This window comes from Mauremys reevesii, linkage group 7 (genome assembly GCF_016161935.1).
Source record: "Mauremys reevesii isolate NIE-2019 linkage group 7, ASM1616193v1, whole genome shotgun sequence".
Lineage (NCBI taxonomy): Eukaryota > Metazoa > Chordata > Testudines > Geoemydidae > Mauremys > Mauremys reevesii.
Window position 1 is genome coordinate 57,226,804 of NC_052629.1, and position 25,126 is coordinate 57,251,929.

Genomic DNA, 25,126 nt, shown 5'->3' on the forward strand with positions numbered 1-25,126 from the left:
TTTAGTTGGGGTTGGTCCTGCTTTGAGCAGGGGGTTGGACTAAATGGCTTCACGAGGTCTCTTCCAACTCTAATCTTCTATGATTCTATGATCTTATTTAGCACGTAAATAGGTTGCCTGTGCTTGATGGTGACAACAGTGGAACCAATTGTTTTAGCTTTTTTGTAGGGTCCCATTGCAAGTGGCATATGTAATATGTGCATATGGGTGTGCATGTATGTATAATTTTGGGGATTTAAGCGCCAAGTGCCTACCCATCAAAATGATAGATGAATGATAAAAATAAATATTTTAGCAGCTGTCTTATGTACACAACATACTTGGCATTACAACATTCAGGATTTTATTATACGTTGTTGGCTTTTGTCAAAGAAATGCCTTCTGCCGATAAAAGCTGAGATAAGGGTTCTTGTCACCACATCTGAACTCTCTAAATGCACTCATTTCTCCATCTGGGAACTTATTGGCTGTGAGCACCAACTCTGTGTCCTGAACTGCTAACTCATAACAACATTCTCAATTCAGGCATTAACAAGATAGCATACATAACATCGTGAAAGCTTGTGTTACTTGCCTGTTTCTATTGTCGAATAAAATTAATAATAAAAAAAACTCCTTTCAGCCTTCTGTCAAGCAAACCATCTGCCACTACATATGTTGAACATTACAGATTTTAGGGAGGCAGCCTCGAGCACATCATTTGCTGCTTGTAAAGTGACAGCTGATTACACTTATCACCAGTGAAGATTTTTTCAGATGATAGTAAAATATCTATGATCACTTTAAACATTTCTGACACTTCAAAGTTTATGTTTTGTTCACAAGCAGAATTAGATTTACCGAGGTCTTGTCTACACTGTGATTTAGCCTGCATCAGCTGGGGTGTAAATTCTAATATGCACCAGCATGTTGCGCACTAACTGGCCCATGTGGACCTTGCTGGCGTGCACTAAAGTTCCTTGGGCCAGTTACTGTGCAACATGTGGGTGCACGTTAGAAGTTGCTCCCCCTGCCCCTCAGCTGATGCAGGCTAAGGCACAGTGTAGACAAACCCAGTCTTGCTCTGAGTGAATTCAATCGGAGTTTGGCTATTGACTCTAAAGGGAGGAAGACTGAGCTCAGAACTCTGAACTTTGCACAACTCAAACATCAGCTATAACACTGTAATATAGATATGTGTGTTTAATGTATGCACTGTTTTAAAAAGGATCTGGAAACAAGAAAGCAGAACTTGGACCAAACACAGCTTTAACATACCAATTATTATTTTACAGTATATATTATATTTGATATTAACGTTAAAACACTCCATACTTGTGCAATCTTGGGGGCACACCGCTGGATCTTTGCTCTCTATAATGTCACAGGTGCCATCTGGACAAGTCCTGATGCTTGGGGTGCAGGTAGAATAATTTGTGGTGATTCCTATGAACATACAAGCACACATCAGTCCAAATACCACAATGCTTTGAAGAAAAGTTCATTGCACTCTGCTGGTGTATGTTGACACACTGAGGAACAGGGAACACTGTCAGTTTTTTTTAAAAAAATAATCAAACTTCTGTGTACAAATTCTTTACCTGCTGTTTTTACAACTAACATGCAAGATGATGATAACTGAATGCGATCAAAAAAACTGGGTTTTCAGTTTATCTACTTGGTGCATTTGACAGCCCTTTGTGCGCTGTCAGTTTCAGCTATGGTGATCTTAGGTGTTATTTGCAACAAAGGTAGGTGAAACATCCTGAGTACAAAGTTTGGCTTTTAAAAACGGATGATCTCTCTTTAAATGTATTTTCACAAGCCTGGGATTGAACATAAGGTTTACAAATAGTTGGAGGGAAATTGTGATACTTATGGAAGGGCAGGAGTAAAGTATCAAGTTTGCTATGGAATACTTAAGAATATCATCATTTGTCACATAAGCAATGTGTTGTAAGTGTTACAGAGCACACATTCCCAAGTTTTGGATAACAATTTCCAATTGAGACCTCTCTTGTACCAGCCAGTATCTACTGGTGGGATTTTGTAGAACTTGAGCTGTTCCAAACTCAGTTTATGATTGCAAGGGCTTACGTTGCATCCCATAGGCCATATTCTTCTCTGCACTCCCAGTGATTGCTAATTTGGTACCTGCAGGTGCTGTGATGGGTAGGCCTCAGGGACTGGATTAATGATGACTTCCCCTTAACTCTGCTCTCCTCCCTTCTGCAGGTTTAATTTGTGTATTATTTATACCATAGGTTCTGAGTGGTTTAATACCCTGGGATAGCTCTTCAGCTGGAACAGATCAGCACAATTACACCTTAGCCAATGGAGCTGTGCCAATTTAACATCAGCTGACAAGCTAGCCAATTACGCAGCATAAGTGTGTACCTTTTCCACTTCCCTGTCTCCACTGGCATTTTCCTGTTAGCACTCCTATGCCACCACACTCCTCACATTCAGCGCGGTGCTTATTAATGGCACAAGATTCAGGGCAGTCCTCTTCTTTCTTAATAACTGCATGGAACAGAAGCAAGAGAGCGTGAGGTGTCACTAGATGGATTGATAGAGGTGAATACACATGCAAGGCAGCTGGGCTCTAAAAAGGAGAAATTCCTTTTTCTAGATTAAAAATGAGAGACCCAGGCTATGTATCTTCTTCCTATATAGTATCAAAGGGGTGGTGGCAGTAGCATCAGGAGCGACGCCAGAGTTTCTGGCACCCTAGGCAGAATTTGGGGGGCGGCATTTTGTGCGCTCCCCACGGGGGGCACGGGAGCTTCCAGTTCCACTCCCATCGTGCCACCAAAGAAGGACCCTCTTCCGAAATGCCACAGACGACAGCGGCAGTCACTGAGCTGCTCAATTGCCTGCCGCTGTTTTCCGCGGCACGTCGGCAGAAGGTCCTCCTTCGGCGGCGCGATGGGAGCAGAACCGAAAGCTCCTGTGCGCCCAGTGGGGAGCGCACAAAATACCGCCCCCTGAATCCTGGCGCCTTAGGCAACTGCCTAGGGTCGCCTAATGGAAGCGCCGGCCCTGAATAGCATTGCCCTCTCTGATTGCTGGGCATGATGCTTGGAATTACAGAAAGGCAGCATGCTGCACTAACAGACCAATTATAATACAAACAATGGATTCAGAAAAAAACAGCTGGTGAAGGCATGAACCTTGGTGTTTGGGCTGGTGCGACACTGGCCAGCAAACAGCAGGTGGCACAGAGAGGTTCTGATCGCAACTAGCGAAAAACTCTGGCAGGAGGAATAGCACTACTGATCCTCTGTGTCCATTTCCCCAGTCTGCCCCAAAACTTAACTTCTGAGGTCACATTATTACATAATTCAAAGGAATAGGGGCAATCAACTGCTGGGAGTTAACAGTTCTGCACGGACAATTCTCTTAGAGAGTACTGAATGGTTTGGCATTGTACCAATCGGCTCTTGTGATCCAGGGAGATGTTATACGGTTTTACTTACACAGATCTTCCCTTTTCTGTGAAGTTTGAACCCTGACGCTTTTGCTACAATGAACCAAGCGTGGTATCATATTAAGTACTAGGCAAAGGCTGGGTAAAATGACTAAACCAGCAAAAATAGATACAATACAAATGGTTGTTGTTGATAAACAACAACATCTGAATTCACACTAACATCTTTGTTCAGCAGAGTCATGGGTTACATGTTCTGAGGCTACCATAAGGACATACACAATTAAATAAATGGAAAGTACAGAAAAAGAAACAAATGGAAGAGAATTTACCCCTAATATAGACCACGTGTGCTACCATGCTGTCTAGTCCTGTTTCTATAATGTTCCCTTGCCTGTCTTTAAGCAGCCTGACAATGACTAAAGTATGAACAACAAAATGAGAAACATCTAACACGGGGTGGGCAAACTTTTTGGCCTGAGGGCCACAGCTGGGTATGGAAATTGTATGGCACACCATGAATGCTCACAAAATTGGTAGTGGGGGGTGGCAGGGCTCCGGCTGGGGGTGCGGGCTCTGGGGTGGAGCTGGGGATGAGGGGTTGGGAGTGCAGGAGGGTGCTCCGGGCTGGGACCGAGGGGTTCAGAGGGTAGGAGGGGGATCAGGGTTGGGACAGGGGGTTGGGGCATGGGAGGGGCTCAGGGAGGCAGACTCCAGGCAGTGTTTACCTCAAGGAGCTTCCAGAAACAGTGGCATGTCTCCCCTCTGGCTCCTACGCGGAGGCGCAGCCAGGTGGATCTGCCCGCTGCCTTGTCTGCAGGCACCGCCCCTGCAGTTCCCATTGACTGCAGTTCTCGGCCAGTGGCAGCTGCGAGGGCAGTGTGCAAAGCGCCCTGGCTGCCCCTACACATAGGAGCCGGAGAAGGGATGTGCCACTGGAGCACCAGAGTGGGGAAAGCCTCAGACCCCACTTCCCAGCGGGAGCTCAAGGGCCAGATGTGGCCCCCAGGCCATAGTTTGCCCACCTCTGATCTAACATAACTTTAGTGCCTCCAGTGTGCATTTTTGAACATCTTTTTGTTTTAAACTTCAGTCCAGGAGAGTGAAGGACTGCAGTGTCTATTGCTACATATGCACTACACTGAATATTATGAGGCTGCTAAAAGGCTAATTTACTGCTCTTTGTCAGAGCATGTGTTCAACTCTATGCACAAGCCTAAATCTTTATAACTCATGTTCTACAGGAGTATTTAGAGGAGGAACAAGGAGAAAAGTGTGTCTGACATGGAAGTGCTTTGCAATGACAAAACTGAAGAGAGATACATGTATATGAAATACACTGTCCAGTGCCAGGTTTGCAATGATGCCAGTGGCTCCATGGAGCTTGGGCAGGCCCTGGCCTGGCTGATTGTGCCACTCCCGAGGGGCCGGAGTGATTCCCGGCCTTGGGACCAGATCTGGATGTGCTGCTGACTCAGCCCAGCAGACACAGTCACCTCCCAGCAGGGCCAGTGAGTGCGGCCAGGAGGCAGGGGTGGGGAGTGGGTTTCTGGGGGGTGCTGGACTGTGAGGTGGCAGGGAAGATGTGTGTGTGTTGAGGCACTAGGGAGTGGAGGTTCTGTGGGGGGTGCTGGGCAGTTGTGATGGGGCTGTGGGCAGGGGGCACTGGGCAAGGGTGGTGTTGTGCAGGGTGCTGTGCATATGTGGCGAGGGAGGGGGTTCTGGGCAAAGCAGGTCCGGGGGGGCTCTGGCCACAGGGAATTGGGGGGAGGGGTTCCAGGGTTGGGGGCTGTGTGATGCAGCATGGGCCTGCCCCCGAGAGAAAGGGGCCTGCTGGCAGCACAGGGCCGTCTGGGCCACTGTGTGTCTGGCAACTGCCAGTTTGTAAATAGCGCCCTCGCACTGGGCTGGGTGGAGCGGGGCCACTCCTGTCATGCCATGCCCCATTGCCTCTGCCTTGCCCCTTGCTCTGGAGACCGACGTCCCCGCAACATGCCTTCATGGGGGCCCACAAATATATTTGGTGCCGGGCCCACAAAAGGTTAATCCAGCCCATAGAACACAGAGAAAAAGTAGATTCTTACAAAGCTAATCATGGTTTAAATTTAAGGAATTGCAATTGATGAAACTTCTTTTATACCTAATACAATATCTATCTTCACATATCCTCTAGAAATGCCAATTATTGAGGAGTCTAAACCAAAACCATTAATCTGAACACCCAAACTTTGGGATCTGATCTGAACTCGGTGGCTCAGGCTCATTTCTTTTGTTAATTTCACCAGTGTATGAACTACTCTAACAAGGCACTTGCCTAAAAATTAACACCGAAGGAGACAAACCAGCTAGAACAATTTGTGACACTCTCCTCAGGGAGTCCAGAATCATAAGCCACTGTGTTAACCTGTCTGCCTCAGCAAGAGAGAGCTTGGCTGGAGCTTAAGCTGTGTGACAGCTCCCTGCCACAGCAGTAAACTCCTGTACTCTGCCAGTCTAAACCTTTCCTTGCCGGTAACAATGAGTGAACCCCAGTTCCCGAATTCCCCAGAGATGTCTCCCTTTGCAGTGTCCAGTCCCTCCGACTCCCAGAAATTACCCAATCTGCTGTGTTCAAAGAGACAGAACACACACCAGCCTGTTGGATCAACTGAGGGAGCACACCTTTACTGTAGTATAACAGCACAGAGCTGGCTTATAGGAAAAGTAAGCATACGTTTATTAACAAAAACATAGATTTAAGTGATTCTAAGCAAGAGAAACAGAGACAAGTCTGGTAACAAATAAAACACAAAGCACATGTTTTTTAGTGATTAAAACTTAATTTAAGAAAGCTACAGCCTTTTGCCTAAGTGGCTTCCTCACTTGCAACAAGCTATAAGCGTTCCCAGCCCCTTAGGCTGGAGAATCCACCACTCACAGAATCAGAGGGTGCTGCTGCTGTTCCCTTTGCATTCCCCAACTCCCAAGTGATGGATGTCAAAATAACTTTTTGCTTCCTAAAACTCATTGTTTTGTCCCCAAAGTCAGGACGACCTCCTGTTGTCCTTCTCATCCTTTGCCTTCCCATCCTCCTGTTGATTGTGCCAACGGGGCGTCCATTGTTTTGGTTCCACAATGCTTAATTGACATTCAAGACAGGGAGATAGCTGCCTTCCTTCCTGTCTGGAAGAAAACCTGTTTCTTCCTTTATTTGGTCACAGACTTTAAAGAGTAATATCAGTGAGTATCCATAATTCCTGATCCAGTGTTAATATCGACATTGCACAACCTTTCTCCCCCCTCCACCTCAAGTACTTACTTGTTCCTTCCAGCGTAATAGTGAGCTGGGTTTTGGCATGCTTCTTACTCTGCTTGTCTGAGGCTACAACGGTGTATTGAATTTCTTTGCATTCAGGTCTGAGTAGCACAGAGGAGTCATTCACATAGAGGCTTCCATACTTGTCCTCTCGGCCCTGAAGTATCCCTACAGCATAGCAGCTGGCATTGGGAGACAGCAACCTGTAGGTGATGTTTACTCCACAGAACTTCATGCAGTTTTCGATGCAGATTTTACCTATCTAGGCTCAAACAACAACAACAAAGAGATCACGAACAACAACAACAACAACAAAGTGGTATCATTAATGATACTTTGTGCTCCCTACAAATCTTTCTCAGTGATTAAAGCTAGTTAAATACATGCAACAGTCAGCATCTCTTTGTCTACTGTTCTTACATGGCCCCCATTACAATAGTATCTGAGAGCCTCAAAGCACCCCTGTGAGGTAAGTAGCAGCATTATCCCAGCTTTACAGACGTGAAACTAACTGACCTGCCCAAGGTCACACAGAATATCTGTGGCAGAGCAGGGATTTGAACCCAAGTCTCCCAAATCCAAGCCTACTGCCCATCCACCGGACCATCATTCGTCATCCTATCCAGTTCCATGCAGCCAAAATATGTTTCTTTCAAAGACCCTTTACAAGGAATTTACTAGAAAACACTGGGATACTAGTTATAATGATGATATCATAGTGTCTATTCACATGTAGAGCCACAAACGTCATACATTTCATCTACACACAATTCCCATTGACAACAACAGGACTTTTGAGTGGAACACTATGGCAGCCTCAGGCCCCAATATCTATTTCTTTTCTGAGAACCAACAAAAACAAGTTATTCAGTTTAAAATAGGTATGTTATTTCTACAGATGAACAGAAGCATACTGCATGTGCTAGAGTTTCTGGACCAGATCCTGCTCTTGGTTTTGCTGATGAAGTCAATGGGCACATCTCAGAGCGAGTGAGAGGAGAATCGGGCCCTGTCTGTGTTAGAAGCATGATGTGGAAACTAGAATTGATTGAAATTTTTCTAATCTTGAAATTTGAAACATTTTGTAAAGTTTTCCAATTATTTTTTTTTATTTTTATTTTTTTTACTTTTTTTGCACAAGCTGTAGAGCTGGTGGAAATATTTCAGGTTCCACAATTCTGACATTTTTATTTTCCTAACTTGGAAATAAACTAATAAACCCCCTAAACAAAACTGTTTTTGAAAATATCACAAATTTCCCCTCTCTTTATTGCCCAGCCCTAATGGAAACTTCATGGAGACTTTTTTTTCCATCATGCTACTAAACTGCAATGACTTTATGGATGACTTAAGAATTCAAAGTATAGTGCGCTCTCTCTCTCTCTCTCACACACACACACACACACACACAAAATGAAGCAGAATCAGCATAATTATTATAATATTTTCCAGATGACTTAGTTTTGGTTTAAAAAATTGCAGTGTGGCCAAAAAGCAATTTTTTATTCCTTTTCTATTGGGCTTTTTAGAAAGGAGCCAAATAAATGAATGTTTGCAATCAGAGCTCCCAGGAGATGTAATGAAGTTTCTATTTCAAAATCAGACTTGAAAAGTGTCCCTGCTGTATATCTAAGCAAATAGGTGCATGTGAAAACCCTACACAGGCATGAGGCAACTGTGTAATTAGGTTTAGTGTGCACAAAATGGAAACACTTTCAAATAGGGCTGTGTGGTCCACTGGACAGGGTATTGGAATGGGAATCAAAAGACCTGGATTTATTCCCAACTCTGCTTCATGACTAGAGTCAAGTCACTTCACTGCTCTGTTTCCCCTCCCACTTTGTGTCTGCCTATTTAGATTGCAAGCTTTTTGTCTTGGGGCTGTAAGTGTTTGTAAGGATGCTTTAGAACAAAGGAACCCTGATCCCCGTAGGAGTCTCTAGGAACAACTATGAATCAAATAAATAAAATAATAAATAATAATAATGAAGGTAGGAAGGAAAAGCTAAAAGGCCACATTTTCTACCACTCCGAAGAAAGATTATAATGGAATTAAGTTATCTGACCTCAGGGCAATATATTCATTGGCAGGCGACAAGTAACCTTTTTTTTTATTCTAAGAAAATGCAAACGTTTCTGAAAGTTATATTCTCAAGAGGTTGAAACTTCAAATTAGAGAGAGTAAAACATTTTTGTGCAACAAAGACAATGCAGTAATTAGTCCAAAACCTGAAGAGATGACATTCTTAATGAAGGAAGACAGAAAGTTAATGGAAAGCAATTACACAAGCACTATTCTAATGTTCTAATTATTCACTGCTTAGATATGAGTGGCACAATATTATCGTCAGAAGTTTCTGGCCGACAGAAGCATCCGAAAGTCTCTAAAGAAAGAAAGACCTCATCTTTTTCAATTTGCTGGTGGCAGTTAAGCATTGTCATTTAAAATGAAAACAGGGAGAGGATTATTGCTGTTGGAGTTTCTGCCTGGAGTAGTATATACACTAAACCACTCTACATTCTGAAACTATTTATCTAAGCAGCACAGGAATGTAAATCCTTATATCCTGTCTAATTCATATGGCACCTGATCCAAAACCCATCTAAGTCTTTCCATTGATTTTAATTAGATTTGAATCAGGACCAATACAGCATTTGCTTTGTTTATGGGGAGAACTGTAATGGTAAGGGTGGAGAGAGATTTGTGGTGGGTCATCTTAAATTTAAAACACTTAAGATGTGCTTTAAAGGCCAGGTGTGCCTAGCACACACAGATAAATGCTGCTTCTAGCTTTTTAAAAAAAAAAATAGATTTCCTGAAGTGAAACGTCATTCTTGGATTCAGATTACTGAGAAAGTTCTAGCAGTTCTAGGAGTGTCTCTTATTATAGGAAGGTTCCATTTAACTGCTTTTACATTTCTTTATTTCCATTCATGTCACTGGCTGATCACTTAGGGCCATGTGTTTCTTTTTGGCAGAAGAATGCACAGAGAGGAATAAAACATTCCAAAAGTGAGGCTGCTTATGATGTGGGCTGCCTTCTCTCCTCTACGCCATGAAACTGGCAAGTAAACAAGCAGGGGGAGGAGGTAAAAAGAGTTAAGGCTGAGATTGCTCTCAAATCCCTGGCTGGACACAAGATAGCTTTAGGTCCCTCCAGTCCCCTTCTAGAACCAAGTCTCTTAGCAATGACAGCACAGCAGATGTCGTGTTGTACTGCCATTGACTTAGCTCTTCAATCCCTACCACAGTGGTTCCACAACTCAGCAGGGGAAAATTAAAGCCGCTCCAAGCAGCATTAACCACAGTTATTATATGGACTCCAGCCTGCGTAGGAGGAGACACTGGGTGTTCCCTGTCTGTTCCTCTCCCATCAAGCCATTCTCACCTTCTCCACACAGCCTGTCAGTCATAGAGATTTCCTGTGAAGGGGATGGGAAATGCTGCGCAGATCATTAGGGTATGGAGAAGCATCCTTCACAGCCAGGTTTCCCTCAGTGCAGCCCCACAGCAGCTTTGCTCTCCTCTGTACCATAAAGAGGGGAAGCAATAGAGGGGCTCCCGAGGTACTTTCTATCTGCCTGGTTCTTCCCTGGGTGTTACTGCCCCAGGATTACACCACTATAAAAATTAGTCTAATGAAAACATTGGTGACCTTAAACATACTGCAGTGCAGCCTCACTGGACTCAGGCAGAAAAATAGACAGCACTTCTGACTTATTAAGGGGAATGCTGCTACCTATTCAGAAAATACTTCAGCAATCAGTAGTAACATGACCCAATTTCAGGGCAGGATTCAGGCAAGCAGCAGGATGGTATTAAAAGAGGGGCCATCAATTAAGACACAAATATCTTGGTTTTCAGAAATGATGGGAAGGGACAAATTAATTTAGAGGGGTACAAGACAGGTAATCTTAGGAAGGTTTTGGTAATGGATTATGGTGCCCCCATCCACTGAATTTCAGTGGCAGCGGGTGCCCAACTGCCTTTGAAAATCTCAGCCTATATTTTTCAACATTGGTCTGAGTAAATGAGGACAGGGCTCTAAGTCCTTTGAAGAGCTAAATACAGGTTCTGTCAGGCCATGCTCCTTTACTCCATTCATTTGGCTGCTAAAATGGACAAATGGCATTGGCCAGAAGGTTAACTAACACACACACGTTTTCCTTAGAGTGAAAGATTTTTCAGCCTCCATATTCATTTGGCTCTGTACTTTTCCTCACTGCTCAGGCTAATTATAGTTAATTATGCATAATGCTTCGATGGCATGGAGTGCCATTCTCTAGGAACTAAGCTGCTAGCATCAAGTTGGGCTGATTTCACACCACACTGAACCTTCAAATCCACCGCTCAGAAGTGAGAGGATAATACCTCACTGACTGAGAAAGTCATTCCCATTCTGGCTTTGATTCCCCCCGCCTCCCACTTAAACCTCATAACAGAATATCTTTGGGAATTAGAATTCAGCAAGCACACACAGACACAGCTTCCACAGACACAGAGCTCAGAACTTTTCCCTCTTACTACTGCCATCCAGTGAAAAGAGACCGTTACATGTCAGGAAACGAAGCTGCTGAGATTAGAAAGGGGAATTCCATTTAAACTGCAGAATGTTCAATGAAATCAAAAGTCTGTGGCTTCCACACGTTGCCTTTCTGTACTGATTTGTTATGCTTGGGAACAGTGATTTCTAATGGAGATAAGCCCAAGCTGGAGCCACAGAAAATAACGTTGCTTGATTTAGGAGTATCTTGGATCAATATTCAGATACATGTGGCTCAGGTTCATCTCTAACTATTAAGGGCCAGATTGAGAACACCTTATTCATATGACAGTGGGTATGGCTACACTTACAAATGTGCAGCGCTGGTAGTTGCAGCGCTGGTCGTCCAGCTGTGCAGGGCCAGCGCTGGTGTGCGGCCACACTCACAGCTACCAGCGCTGGCGTGTGGCCACATTTGCAGCATTTGCAGCGCTGTTGGGAGTGATGCATTATGGGCAGCTATCCCAGCGTTCAAGTGGCAGCAACATGCTTTTCAAAAGAGGGGGATGGGGTGGGGCATAGTGTGACAGGGAGCGGGCGAGAGAGAGAGAGTGGATTTTTGGAGCCAACACTGTGTGTTACCTTCCTGCCTTGAAAAATCAGAACATGTTCCTGATCCCTTACCCTTAACTCTTAACTGCAAACAGCCTGCAGCCAACGGACTCCCTCTCTCCCCTCTGCCCCATTTCTGTCAAGCAAACACTCACTCCCTGCCTGCCTCATTATCTCATTTGATTGTTCACAGATTGATCACAGCAAACAGGAGCTGTGTTTGTAGATAAGCAGCTCCGGGATCAACGGAGCTACGGAGCTCGAGTTCACAACAAAACAAAGAGAGGCTGCATAACAAAACAAAGAGAGTAATTTATAAAAGCATTCTGGGATATCTGCTAATACCCTGGAGGCCAATAACAGCGCTGGTGTGTGGCCACACTTGATGACCAGCGCTGCAGCACCAGCGCTGCAATCTTTATTCCCCATGCTGAGCCAGGTGTACGGCCAGCGCTGCAGCCAGGGAGTTGCAGCGCTGGATGTGCCCTGCAGGTGTGGACACTTACTAATTGCAGCGCTGGAAAGCCTCCACCAGCGCTGCAACTCGCAAGTGTAGCCATACCCTAAGCAGTTATTCCCCTGACTAACCCCATTGCTTTCAACAGAGCTGCTAGTGAGAGTAAATGCTCACCACTAAGAGTAAGAGGTTCACAATCTGCCACTACAAAAGCCAATGCAACACTAGAAGGATTGTGCTTCTTTACAAAAAGCACCAAAAGGGCAACAGCATTTGCATGCAAGTTTCTCACGGATCAGAGTCTGAAAGACTAGACAGGAAAATCTCAAGCACCAAACAAAAAGGAACAATCACCACAAATAAAGACAACCACCACAGTCTGGACCCTGGTTGGCACTCTTTGTAAAGAGCCCAATGACTGAAGTACCCTCTACTTGTTCAGGATGGTAACTGCAGACCCTGCCTGATGCCCATTGACTGGGAAGCCGTCATTACTATTATCTGTGTGGTGCCTGTTCTGAAGTCTCAAAAACTGCCAATCTAGCAGCACATTCTGTGAGCATAAAATTTGTATCAAAATTAAATGTAAACCCAGATAATCTTAGAATCATAGGACTGGAAGGAACCTTGAGACGTCATCTAGTCCAGTCCCCTGCACTCGTGGCAGGACTTAGTATTATCTAGACCATAATATATCTCACTTTCCTCTTTTATTATTTTCCTTGACTAACCAGAGGCTTAAAGATAAGTAAGGCATCTGATTATTAAGTTTCCTTCACAATGGGAAAACAAAACAAAACAGGTTAGTATCAACACTGCTCTGTGTTACAACTACACAGGACCTCTTATGTCTATTTGTTACAAGGTTTTAGACTATGGAAACATTTCATCTTTCCACAACATTCATTATAATGAGCTAGTTTAGTATTAACATGCATGTTCCACAGGAATTTCACTGTAATTTACCACTGATTAATATCAAACTGTTGGAAATGTTACTAGAAGGCATTATTAATGGCGATGATAGTGATTAAACCGAAATGAGGGTTAAATTAGGAAGCACATTAATTACTGACTAGCCATTATCTAGGGAAAATCCATTAACATATTGCAGTAGGAGTATCTTCTCCACTTGATTTTTTTACCCTTTTCCATTGTCATTCTTTCCTACAATTCACTTTAATCAGGGTCCAAAAGGCTTTGTCCAGTGAACAACCTAAGGAACTATTTGTTTGCTCTATTTATGTTAATATAGGGCCTTTAACAGAAGCGGAGTTGCTACGTCATAATCTATAATAATGCCATGAATACCGACACGTAACAATTTTATGAACACTGTATGCAACTTTCCTGCATGAATGCATTGGTCTAGGCTTAATAGGGGACTCTGGGAATGGTGGCTTCCCAATTATAAACATAGGCATAGTCAAGAAATACAAAGGGTCTGTTTGCTAGCCTCAAACACCTTCTCTCTCCTGTTTTAAATCTTGCTTTGCCTCTGCTAGGAGTTGCCAGCTCAAAGGGCTATAAACAGTTTAAAAGGGGAGTGAGTTGCTAGGGGTGTCCAGCGAGCATCAGTGAGCTCTGATAGGCTGAGAAAGAGAGTGGCTCTCTGAAAGATAGTCTATAGAGAACAGTGCTCCTAGAATGCCCATGTGGAAGATGGTTAAACACCTGGTAAGCTAGAGTGGTGTGTTTAGTTGATTTAAGATCTGTTTTCTCTTAAATGCTTTTGTTCTAAATAAATAATTCTTTGCTTTAAGGAGCTGTTTGGTCACTGGTTACTATTGTCATTGCCCTGGAGGGAAGACAACTGCAGGGTATGACCCTAAGTCAGCCCTGCTAGGTAATCGTGATTACTACCAGGGGACTGCAGCCCAGCATATCAGAGAATCAGGGGATTTCACCCTGAGCCAAGTGATGGCTAGCGGCTGAGACCTGGAAGTGGGTGACCTCCACAAGACTAGGAGACATCAGAGGTACAGTTCACCTAGTAACTGTGACAAGATCATATTTACTTTATGCATTACAATAGCTCACTTCTATTTAATGTCTGACAAGGCTTTGGTTGGAGCTATGTGTATATTGGAAAAACACATCCTCACATCTCTGATTTCTCAAGCCTCTCCTACCCCTAGTGCTAGGGCCATTCGCCAAGGACAAGCGCTTGGCTGATCAGCTGGAAATTCTGTCCTATCAGAGCTAAGAAGACCAGGAGAAGCCCACCTAGGAGGGGTGGCAATGTCCACCTGATGGGTAGAATCCACCTTTTTGCTTCTGTGGAAAGAAATGGGAATGCTGACACTATCTGCTGCAAACTTTGAGAGGGAACAGATGCAGTGAGGATGAAGCCAAGCTTGGAAGCATTTTTTAAGACACTGCTCACTTTCTGAAGTGCCATGTTTCATTTCAAAGACTCAGATTTGATGATTATATCAGAATACTCTGCTTCCAAATTACCTGGTGCTAGTTTCTAAAGCCACACAGACTGGATGTTGGCAAAGCAGTAATCACATACAATTGTGACAGTGATCCAGAGGGTCACAATGTTTTGTTATTTAGTTCATAAACTCTTAGGGGCAGGGACTATCCCTTACTATGTGTTTGTACAGCACCTAGCAAAATGAGGCTCTGTAATTTACACACTAGTAAGATCTGCTTATCTCCATTTTACACATGGGGGAAAATGAGGCAAAGAAAGTGAAGTGACTTGCAGGCCAGTAGCAGAATCAATATGACAACCTAGGTTTCCTGAATCCCAGTCCAAGGTTCTAACTTCTAGGTAACATTGCCTCAGGGTCGGAACAGATTTGCAATGTCATCTGGTATTTGTGGACCTTTCTGAAATCCTGGAGGTTATTTATTTTATGTTCACATTTCCCTCCAAGCTGTCTCACTTTTACAAGGTTTATCTTCAACAATGCCAAAATTAAAAGCAATTAAGACAGTCTTTACCTGTGCAAAACGTTCAGCATTTCTGTTCACTGTGAACTGGTAAGTCATATTAGGGAACTGAATGCTGACGGGAAGAATGGAGACATTGAAGTGGAGCATCACAGATCTTTCAGGGCCATGAAACTCTGTGTCATTCACCAAAACATCCAACTGGAAGGAACGGTTCTCTGTGACTGAAATATTTTTATTCAGCATCAGTCCTGCAAAAGAGAAGATTGGCTTTTCACATATGTTGATGCATTTTTAGGCAGCACAAAATCCTAAACTATAAATATCAAATCTATTCTTCAAGCACGGGCTCATGGTATGCTACTAGGTAAAGGGAGAGGTTGAATTAAAAGTAAAAATATAGATGTTCTCCCGTTCCATACAACAAAAAGTGCCTAAAGATCTGTCACAACTAGAGCTGGTTTGGAATGCTTTGACTAAATGGTGCTTTGTAGGAAAATGTGGATTCATCAAAATCAATTGTTTTTCACTGGAACGTTTCATGTATCTTCTGGTCAATATGAGAGACGCCCACCACAGAATAGCTTGGTGGTTAGGGCTGTCACCTGGGATGTGGCGATATGTCTGTGCAGCCCAGGGCCGCCCAGAGGATTCAGGGGGCCTGGGGCAAAGCAATTTCGGGGGCCCCTTCCATAAAAAAAAATTACAATACTATATTCTTGTGGGGGCCCCTCTGGGGCCCGGCGCAAATTGCCCCACTTGTTTCCTCCCCCATGGGCGGCCCTGGGAAAAATAAACCTTCTGCATCTCGGCACAAATCCAGTTTTGAGAAAACTTTTTTACAAGGTATCACTGGTTCTCAGCATCAGCTAGTGCTAAAAGGCACTAAAGCTCATTAAAAGGGTTGGACAAATATGTGCCGGCAAAACCGTTTCTGGATTGAAAACTAGGGGTTTTTTAAAAGCAGAAAAAAATCACAGACAACGTCTGCTTTCCTTCAAAATTTGTTGTGGTTTTTTTAATTTAAAAGCTGAAATTAGTCTGCCATAACCTGAATATGGTTTGGGGTTTCAAAAGTGTGTGGCCAAATATCTGCTGCTTGCTGTGTTTGATTGTTTAAAGAAACAATAAAAAAATTCTGCTTAAAATAAAATCCAAAACTTTTTGAACCACCTAAGCTTGTGACCAAATGCCTGAGCCCATCCAGTCAGAGATTTTTCCAGGTTTCTGATACTCTGCTGGCTTCCTTGACTCATATCTGTCTCCATAACTTTGGGTTCATTTAGGTTAGAACATAAGAACAGCCATACTGGGTCAAATCAAAGGTCCATCCAACCCAGTATCCTGTCTACCGACAATGGCCAATGCCAAGCGCCCCAGAGGGAGTAAAATTAACAGGTAATGATCAAGTGATCTCTCTCCTGCCATCCATCTCCACCCTCTGACAAACAGAGGCTAGGGACACCATTCCTTACCCATCCTGGCTAATAGCCATTAATGGACTTAACCTCCATGCATTTATCTGTTTCCTAGAGACTGGCTCCATGGGGTCCCTCACAAACTGGAGATGGTTACTGTGGGTTTGTCTTTAGTATAGCTTATGTACATACTCCACGAACTGAGCATTTGAGCTTGTTCCAGAATCTGGGATGAGCCTATGTTGTGAAAACTGAAATGCTCAAAATAGCACATGCATGTGAATGGACATAGGGTGTTAAAATTAAATTAACCCAGGGGTTCTCAAACTGGGGGTCAGGACCCCTCAGGGGATCATAAGGTTATTACTGGGTGCCGCGAGCTGTCAGCCTCCACCTCAAACCCTGCTTTGCCACCAGCATTTATAATAGTGTTAATTATACAAAAAAGTGTTTTTAATTTATAAAGGGGGGGGGGGTCACACTCACAGGTTTGCTATGTGAAAGGGTCACCAGGACAAAAGTTTGAGAACCACTGAATTAACCCCTCTGGAGCCTCAGGGAATGCAGGGGATGGGGGGGTCTCCCTTGGTTGGGTTGGGAAGGATATTGATCTTCTTATGTGATCCCACCCCCAGTGACTAATTTTAAATGAAGCTACCCTCCCCTGACATGAATCCCCCTGTGGCACTGAAATTAAATATAGACTATAATTTGGCATTTGAGAAGTGAAAGGGATGGTAGCCCTAATGGAAAAGCTAACAGCTTGGCTCTTCTGCAAGCCTCAAACTGCTGAATGAGCTTTAGGGTAGGGAAGGCTGTGACTCCCAAACAGCCTAGCCGCCCTGCCCCCTATCCGACCCCCACTGACTTCCTGCCCCCTGACTGCCCGCCCCCCTCAGAATCCCTGACCCATCCTGCTCCTTGCCCCCTCACCATCCCTCAGAGACCCCCGCCAACCACCACCCCAGGACCCCACCCCTGCTCCCTGTCCCCTGACTGCCCCAACCCCTACCACCCCCTCGCTGAGTCCTGACAGACCCCCGGAACACCCACGATCCAACCCTCCCCTTCCTTGTCCCCTGACTGCCCCCCAACCTCTGCCCCCCTCCCTGTCACCTGATCGCCCCCCCAACCTCTGCCCCCTCCCTGTCCCCGGGACTCCCTGCCCCTTAGCCAACCCCCCAAGCCCTGGCCTCTTACCCCCAGCTCCCCTCTCACCGGGAGCCTCAGCGTATCCAGAAGCTTCGCTCAACAGAAGCAGCGTGTTTCCGGCGGGGCCTGAGCTCCACCCCGCTCGGAGCCGCGTGGTCAGGGGGCGAGGCTGGGAGCGCCACGCTGAGCTCAGCTCCCTCCGCTCGGCCTGGAGCTCGCAGCCCCGCCCCCTCACCACACTGATCTGAGCGGGGTGGGGCTCAGGAGCCCCGCCGGAGCCATGCTGCAGCTGTCCAGGACGCTGCTGGATGGGCTGAGGCTCTGGGAGAGGGGAGAGGAGGAGACGGGGCTGGGGAGGGAGCCTCAGCCATGCTCGTGGGGGCCCCTGCGGAGCCTGGGGCAAATTGCCCCCCCACCCTCTGGGCGGCCCTGGTGCAGCAAAAAAAAAAAAAAAAAAGACCAGCAGCAGTGACTCTCAGAGCCCAGGTCAATGGAAGAGCTGAAGAGCTAAAAATAACAGTGTGGACTTTCAGGCTGAGCCTGGGCTCTGAGACCCTCCAACCTTGCTGGGTTTCAGCACCCAGGCTCCAGCCCAAGCCCGAACAGCTACACTGCTATTTTCAGCCCAGCAATGTGAGCCTGAGTCAGCTGACCCACTCTGTTGTGGGTTTAGGCTTTTTTTTTTGGATGGGTAGATGTATACTGGGGGACCTAAGCGAGTGCCCTCCCCATCTGGCTAGTGGCTATTTGGAGCAAGTGGATGGGCCTCTCTTTGTTTTTTCCATGAATTTTCCCAAAATGTCTCAGTTTCTCCCCAGTGTGAAACTGGAAAATCTTAAAAATCTCAAAAAATTGTGTGGTAGAGGAAAACGGTTTGCCATCCAGCTGTAATGATGAGCTTAGAATCACTTTCTGAAATGCAATACAATCAGAACCTCTCTTGTCAACACATAATGCAACTGTCATATTCCTATACAGTCACTGTGTTATATATAGGAGGAAATAATGTAGTATCACAGTCCCCTCTTTCAATCCCAAATATCTGTTCTGATACTGGGATTTTCTGTCTCATTTTCCATCTGCCTGGTATTTTTCAGATAAACAGAAAAGTCAAATACAATATTGGTCAATTATAAGCAAAGCAATTTCACTCTTTGTTAGAAGGAAGAGACCGTACTGTATTCATGCAGCGTTCCCCTCACTTGGCTGCCATTGGGGCTGAAATAGATCTCGTGGAAGATGTGATCCACCCGAAATGTTTCGCTAATCCATGGATCAGTTGTACTGATGGTGCCTGTGTACTTCTTTCTGCTGCTTTCAATGGGGAAAATAGGTGTGGTGTCTGCATCACACACAGTCAGTGTGGCTAGGACTGTTCCCTAGAAGAAAATCATAGACAATATGAAGAAAAATCAATGATTGCCACAATTTTTTCCCCCAGATTTGTTTTCTGGTTTACTGTCTGAATAAGTGATACAATCTGGAGACCAAAGTCCTGTCTGTATAAAACTCCCCGACATTCTGTACAAATCCACTTCCATTCAAAGTCTTTGTAGGTCTTTGACAGAAAGGGCAAAGATTGATGATACTACTGCTTACCACCTATTTGGAGATAAATGAACACTGTAACAGCATTTCATAAAGACAGTGAGTTGCAAAATTACTGTAGCAGCAGTCAGTTTTGAGACCTATGTAAGGACTGCATATCTGATTCCAGCAATCCCCAACTAGTAGTCTTAATGACCCAAGAGACTTTGTAGCTCGGATGATCTTTGGGGGAATTTTGCAACTAGGGTATATCACTGAATAAACATGAGAATGACAAGCCAAGCAAAAATTATGGAACTGCCAATATCTGCTCAGGTCAGCAAGGTGAGGAGCAGCAGAGGGGGTCCTCAGCGAACCAGTTATTGATCCTCATTCTCTGGTTGGCTCTGCACCAGCCCCAACCTCATAGAGTTTAGGATGACTTGAATTCTCAGCTGTGTGAATGGCAAGAAGGGCTGGAACACACAAGAGAATGTGGCCCGTATAGTGCCCAGTCTCCACTCCCTGAGACCTCCAGTTCACTCTCCGTTATGTGTTGTGGGATTTTTTTAAATTGTTAATCCCCAATTTACAGAGAATGGCTGGGATAGCAGAGACATTTTTCTCCCTTAACCCCTGGGAGAGACTAATTAAGTGGCTGTACTCAAATGTAATACTGGATGTTTGAAGGCAGAAGTAACAGGATCATACCTTGTTTTCAATCATCAAAATAAAAAATAATCCTCAATATTCGTGTTGCAGGTGACAACAAATCCCCATTTAAAAGTCAGGGAAGAAGAAACAGAGGCCACATGACATAACTAAGGCCCCACAGAGAGTTAGTAACAGAAGCATGATCAGAAATCAGATGTTCTAGGATCCAGTCTTGTGCTCATTCCACTAGATTGCTCTTTATTGACTCTACATTGGATTTCTGATTACCTTGCAGTGGGCTTCAAACTAATTTTGTACAGTTATTATTCCATTGGCCATTGAGATTCCCATACAAATCCTTTCTCCTTTAAGTTTGAATATACTAATTATCAGAGGTATTTTGGAAGTTCTCCAACAAAAGATTTTTCTGATGGAAAACGCTGAATTAATTACATCAAAATGTTTCATGAGAATACATCGATTTTGTCAAGGTTTGTTTCAACTATATTATACGTCATATTAAAGTCAAAACAAACATTTTCCGATTAGTTCATTGCATGACAAATACTGAAATTTCGTCGTTTCATCTTGATTTGAGAAGAAACAAAATTTAAGAGTCTCAGAATTTTCTATGGGATGGGAATTCCATTTTTCAAGCAGCTCTACTAGTTATGCCCATCGGTGTGTGTCACTGATATATCAAGCCTGTAGGTGGCAGCAAACATCCAAAATTGTATGTTCTCTTTCCAGAACAGATTTGCAAAATCCAGTTTACTTCCAAGGGAAACAAATATAGCTATTAAAGAAATATTATTGGACAGAAATCCCTGGAGGGAAGTGACTGAGCACTTGCTGGAATTTTATGCATAGCTTATGCTGAATGCACATCAGAATGGCTCAAGCATAACAACCATCTAGTAACGCTTTTGTGAGTGTTTCTTCTCCCAGAGAAAGCCCCAGCTGAGTGCTATTCTACTAGTTTTATACATATGTATCTTGGTTTTCACCTATAAAGCAATACAAGATATGGGCTGGGCCTACGTTCAAGCTGGACTCTAATCACTGTAGCAGGAGGGGTGGCATGGAGTACAGAGAGGATAGAGGTGATGAAGGTTGCTCATTGACAACCCTTTAACTACAGAACAAGATCCTACCCTTGGCCCTAAATACTCTGGCATTGTTGACCTTCAGTGAACACTGCAAGAACCATCATTTTCCCTAGATATCTGAGTAAGAGTAAAGTCTAATAGGGACAACTGTTCATGTAGGATGGGAGTGTTGGTGGGGAAAGTTGGTTAGCGTTTGAAGTGGAGTTTTCCAGGAAGTTGCTGCTGGTTTTGTTCTGGTTGTATTTGTTTCTTTAAGTAACACCAAAGATGCACAAGGCAGCAGACAGGTGTTCAAATCCCATGATGAATAAAAAAAACCTAAAAGAAAGATCAATTGATATTCACAAATATACATTATATGAGGAGCTGGTAGCAACCCCCATATTTAAATTATCTAAGACCTTCCATAAGAAAAGATTCCTGAAATCTTTTATTTGAGAAGCCTTCACCCCTCCTTTGTTTGCAGCAGGCCTTTGACATGGTGCATCCTTGTGTGCATGCATTATGGTACAATCTTTAATTACACATGCTACTGTTTTCCACAGAACCCAGGCCTCAGTCAGTGTACTTGCACAAAGAAGAATCATGGGAAGAATCATAGTTGCATATATAGCTATAAATCTTGCATTTCTCAACTTCTCAGTGATTGACTTGCCCACCTAAATTATATTTTAACATAGCTTTTTGTATGTAATATATAGGCGGATACACACACCCAGTGAAATCTGTCAAATGACCGCTCAGATAATTAGCCACTCAAGGGAGGTGGTCATCACATTCTTCATATTATTATTCTTATTATTCAGTCAGAGTTTTCTGGACTGTAGAGTAAATTAGTGCATATGATGCTGGGAGCTGACATACAATGCCTGACGTTTCCATGTAGGCATGCCTAACCCACAGTGTTTCCACTGAAAATCTCAGAGTCCAAGCAGAAGAGAACTCTACCTCTTTTCTGTTGAACTCCACAACAGCATCCGTCGTGCTAGTGCCATTGGGAAGGAAGGGGGCAGAGTCATCTTCATCTAACACATTGACCAGGAAAGGCACCTCGACCTGCATCTCCTTGGAGCCCTCTCTCACTGTACACTTGGCGATCAGCTCATACCTCTCTCTTTCTTCCCGATCCAAACGCTGCACAACACTCACGCCTGTGGTGTTCTCATTGTAACGAAAAGGCAGCCCTTCAACTGAAACAACACATACAGAGCATAAACGGGGATAATCCTTTCCTATTAGTGGTGTTTGATTGTTCTCCTCTTTGACATACTGGTGTGATCCCAATGAATCCATTTGGGTTGCATTAATGTAACAGAGGAAAGAATTTTACTCTGTATTATGAAAATCAATCTAAGAAGAGATATGAAGGAAGGTGGAGAAGCTATATCGGGGCACATGAGGAAGTCTAAAGGACTTGTAACAAGAACGAGGAGTACTTGTGGCACTTTAGAGACTAACAAATTTATTTGAGCATAAGCTTTCGTGGGCTAAAACCCACTTCATCGTATGCATGCAGTAGAAGATACAGTAGGAGAATATATATACACAGAGAACATGAAAAAATGGGTGTTGGCATACCAACTGTAATGCCCCTCTGCCATGTACATTAGCCAAACCGGACAGTCTGGACACAGATCAGACATCAAGAATTATAACATTCAAAAACCAGTTGGAGAACACTTCAACCTCGCTGGTCACTCAATTACAGATCTCAAAGTCACAATACTTCAACAAAAAAACTTAAAAAACAGACTTCAACAAGAAACTGCAGAATCTGAATTAATTTGCAAACTAGACACCATTAAATTAGGCTTCAATAAAGATTGGGAGTGGATGGGTCATTACACAAAGTAAAACTGTTTTCCCATGCTAATTTTTCCCTCTACTGTTACTCACATCTTCTTGTCAATGGTTGGAAATGGGCCATCCTGATTATCACTACAAAAGTTTTTTTCTTCTGCTGATAATAGCTCACCTTAATTAATTACCCTCATTACAGTTGGTATGGCAACATCCATTTTTTCATATTCTCTATGTATATATTTTCCTACTGTATTTTCCACTGCATGCATCCGATGAAGTGGGTTTTAGCCCACAAAAGCTTATGTTCAAATAAATGTGTTAGTCTCTAAGGTGCCACAAGTATTCCCTGTTCTTTTTGCTGATACAGACTAACAAGGCTACCACTCTAAAACCCATAAAGTCTTGTGTGGAAGCAGAGTAGAATAACCAACAGAGGAGAGATCTGCTCTATTAAAAATCTCATTAATATGACAGGCGACTGAATAGTTAAGCTCCAGTTTTACCTGCTAGTAATTTGTAGGAAATGCTGATATTCTGGCATAGGTGATGTATTGGGGGTAACTGGAGCTGATGAAATGTGCCAGGTGGTTTATTCTCCTTGATGTGAAAGGAGAGATCCATTTCTGAGAAACAAAGCTCCCTTGACATCAGAGCATTGCAAGCTGGTACAGTGGCGTTGATGATGGAGAGATGCACCAGGGCAGAAATGGGGGTCTCACATTCCTTCCCTTGGAAGGGCTGGGGTGAAAGGTAGACATGAAATGTCACCTTTGGTAATGACATCCAATTTTTTCCAACTGCAAGAACAGAAACAAAGAAACAGTTGACAAAGAAACAAGCAAACATTCCTCTTAATAATTTCCTTCCGTCAGCCATTATTCTACAGTAAACCAAGTAGTTCAGTGACAATACCTGATGTTTAGCACCTCTAAAATCAGGCTCTACGTGTTTGAAGTTGGACCAAGCCACCCAAAAATTACAGGCTAATGTGGACAATATGGATCTTACAAGTTCTCCTATTGCTTCAGACTACCCCACAGTGGAACCCTACCAATCTTTGAAACTGATCCAGAAGTAAAGGCCTTTTCAGCAGTGCTATGACATTAATTTCTTACACCACTTTCTCCTCCCTCATCTAATGCTACCTAATTTCCTCAGGGATCAAAACCACCAAGATATAGGTTCTGTCTATTGAAAGCAGGAGAATGGAAACAATTTGTTTCTATGGTTCAATGGTACATGGTTCTTACAAGAAAATCTCACTTCAATCCCAAGCAATATAAATAGGCATCACTTAACCCCTTCATCAGAGGATCATTTACTACCCCATACAAAAAGTGCTCCAGGTATCTGGGTTTTTGTAATTAAAGGTTTTGCTTATATTAGAAAAGTTGCACCAATTTAACTAAAATCAGTCTATCTGAACTGATGCAGAAATAAAATTTTAACCAACACATAAATGGGTATAACATGTTGGTAAATTACTAAATAAGGATAAACTTGCGAGGATTAAAATGGTTTAAGTGTGTCTTCTTTTGGGGTCCAGTCTAGGTTTATTATGTTGATTTAGTTAAACTGGTGAAACTTCCCCAATGAAACTCCACCATTTGACAACGAATCCAATTTCTTCTTGGCCTTAGTGTTCATTTTGCCACATGGCTTTAATACCATTGTGTCTATCTGAGGGTTCTTTTCAATCCCAAAATTCATTTAATGTAAGTAAACAGTTCTTCCAGTCTGATCCCTAAGTATTCGTTTGCTATTCATATGCTGCTGGATAAATCCCATTAGATGTAAGTGCTTAGCTTCAACTCTGGACAGTATCACAACTGCAGCTACTCCTCTCAGACTTACACAGGATATCAAAGTCTCCTCTATCCAGACTCTTATTGAGGTAGAGAAGCCCTGTTTTTTCTTTTATTTGAAACCAATGATTTTCATAGGCTCCAACGCGATAGATAAAGAGATGCTGGCACAGCTGAAAGTGGGCCACTTCCCCATGTGAATCCCTCAAGGCACGGATGTGCAGTAGCGGCGTACCCGCTGGCTGATCAATGTAGACAGTCTCAGAATAATCTTTCCTAGGGAAGTAGAGACCAAAGGAAGCTGCAAAGGAACACAAACAACAGGAGAAGTGTTAAAGCTGAATGAATTCTGGGTAGACATTGTCATAAGAGGTGCATTTCTAAAGAACTGGAAGCTCCATCGAGTAAGTGCATAGGAAGATATAACAGCAGACCCAGATCCTGAGCTGGTGTAAATTGGTATAGCTCTACTGAGTTCCATGGTGCTACCTCAATGT

General features: G+C 43.6%; 1 protein-coding gene across 3 annotated transcripts in view; it reads right to left on the reverse strand.

Moving 5' to 3' along the window:
• The window catches only part of RET (ret proto-oncogene), a 129,981-nt gene that overhangs the window by 27,630 nt on the left and 77,225 nt on the right, over positions 1–25,126 (reverse strand). For all 3 annotated transcript variants that reach the window (XM_039482464.1, XM_039482465.1, XM_039482466.1), the window contains exons 2-9: positions 24,679–24,930; positions 23,328–23,621; positions 21,970–22,211; positions 18,909–19,110; positions 15,213–15,412; positions 6,708–6,966; positions 2,377–2,502; positions 1,315–1,425 (exon numbers count right to left, since the gene is read on the reverse strand). In XM_039482464.1, the coding sequence (XP_039338398.1) occupies positions 1,315–1,425; positions 2,377–2,502; positions 6,708–6,966; positions 15,213–15,412; positions 18,909–19,110; positions 21,970–22,211; positions 23,328–23,621; positions 24,679–24,930 (1,686 nt within the window). The remainder of the gene's footprint in view (positions 1–1,314; positions 1,426–2,376; positions 2,503–6,707; positions 6,967–15,212; positions 15,413–18,908; positions 19,111–21,969; positions 22,212–23,327; positions 23,622–24,678; positions 24,931–25,126) is intronic.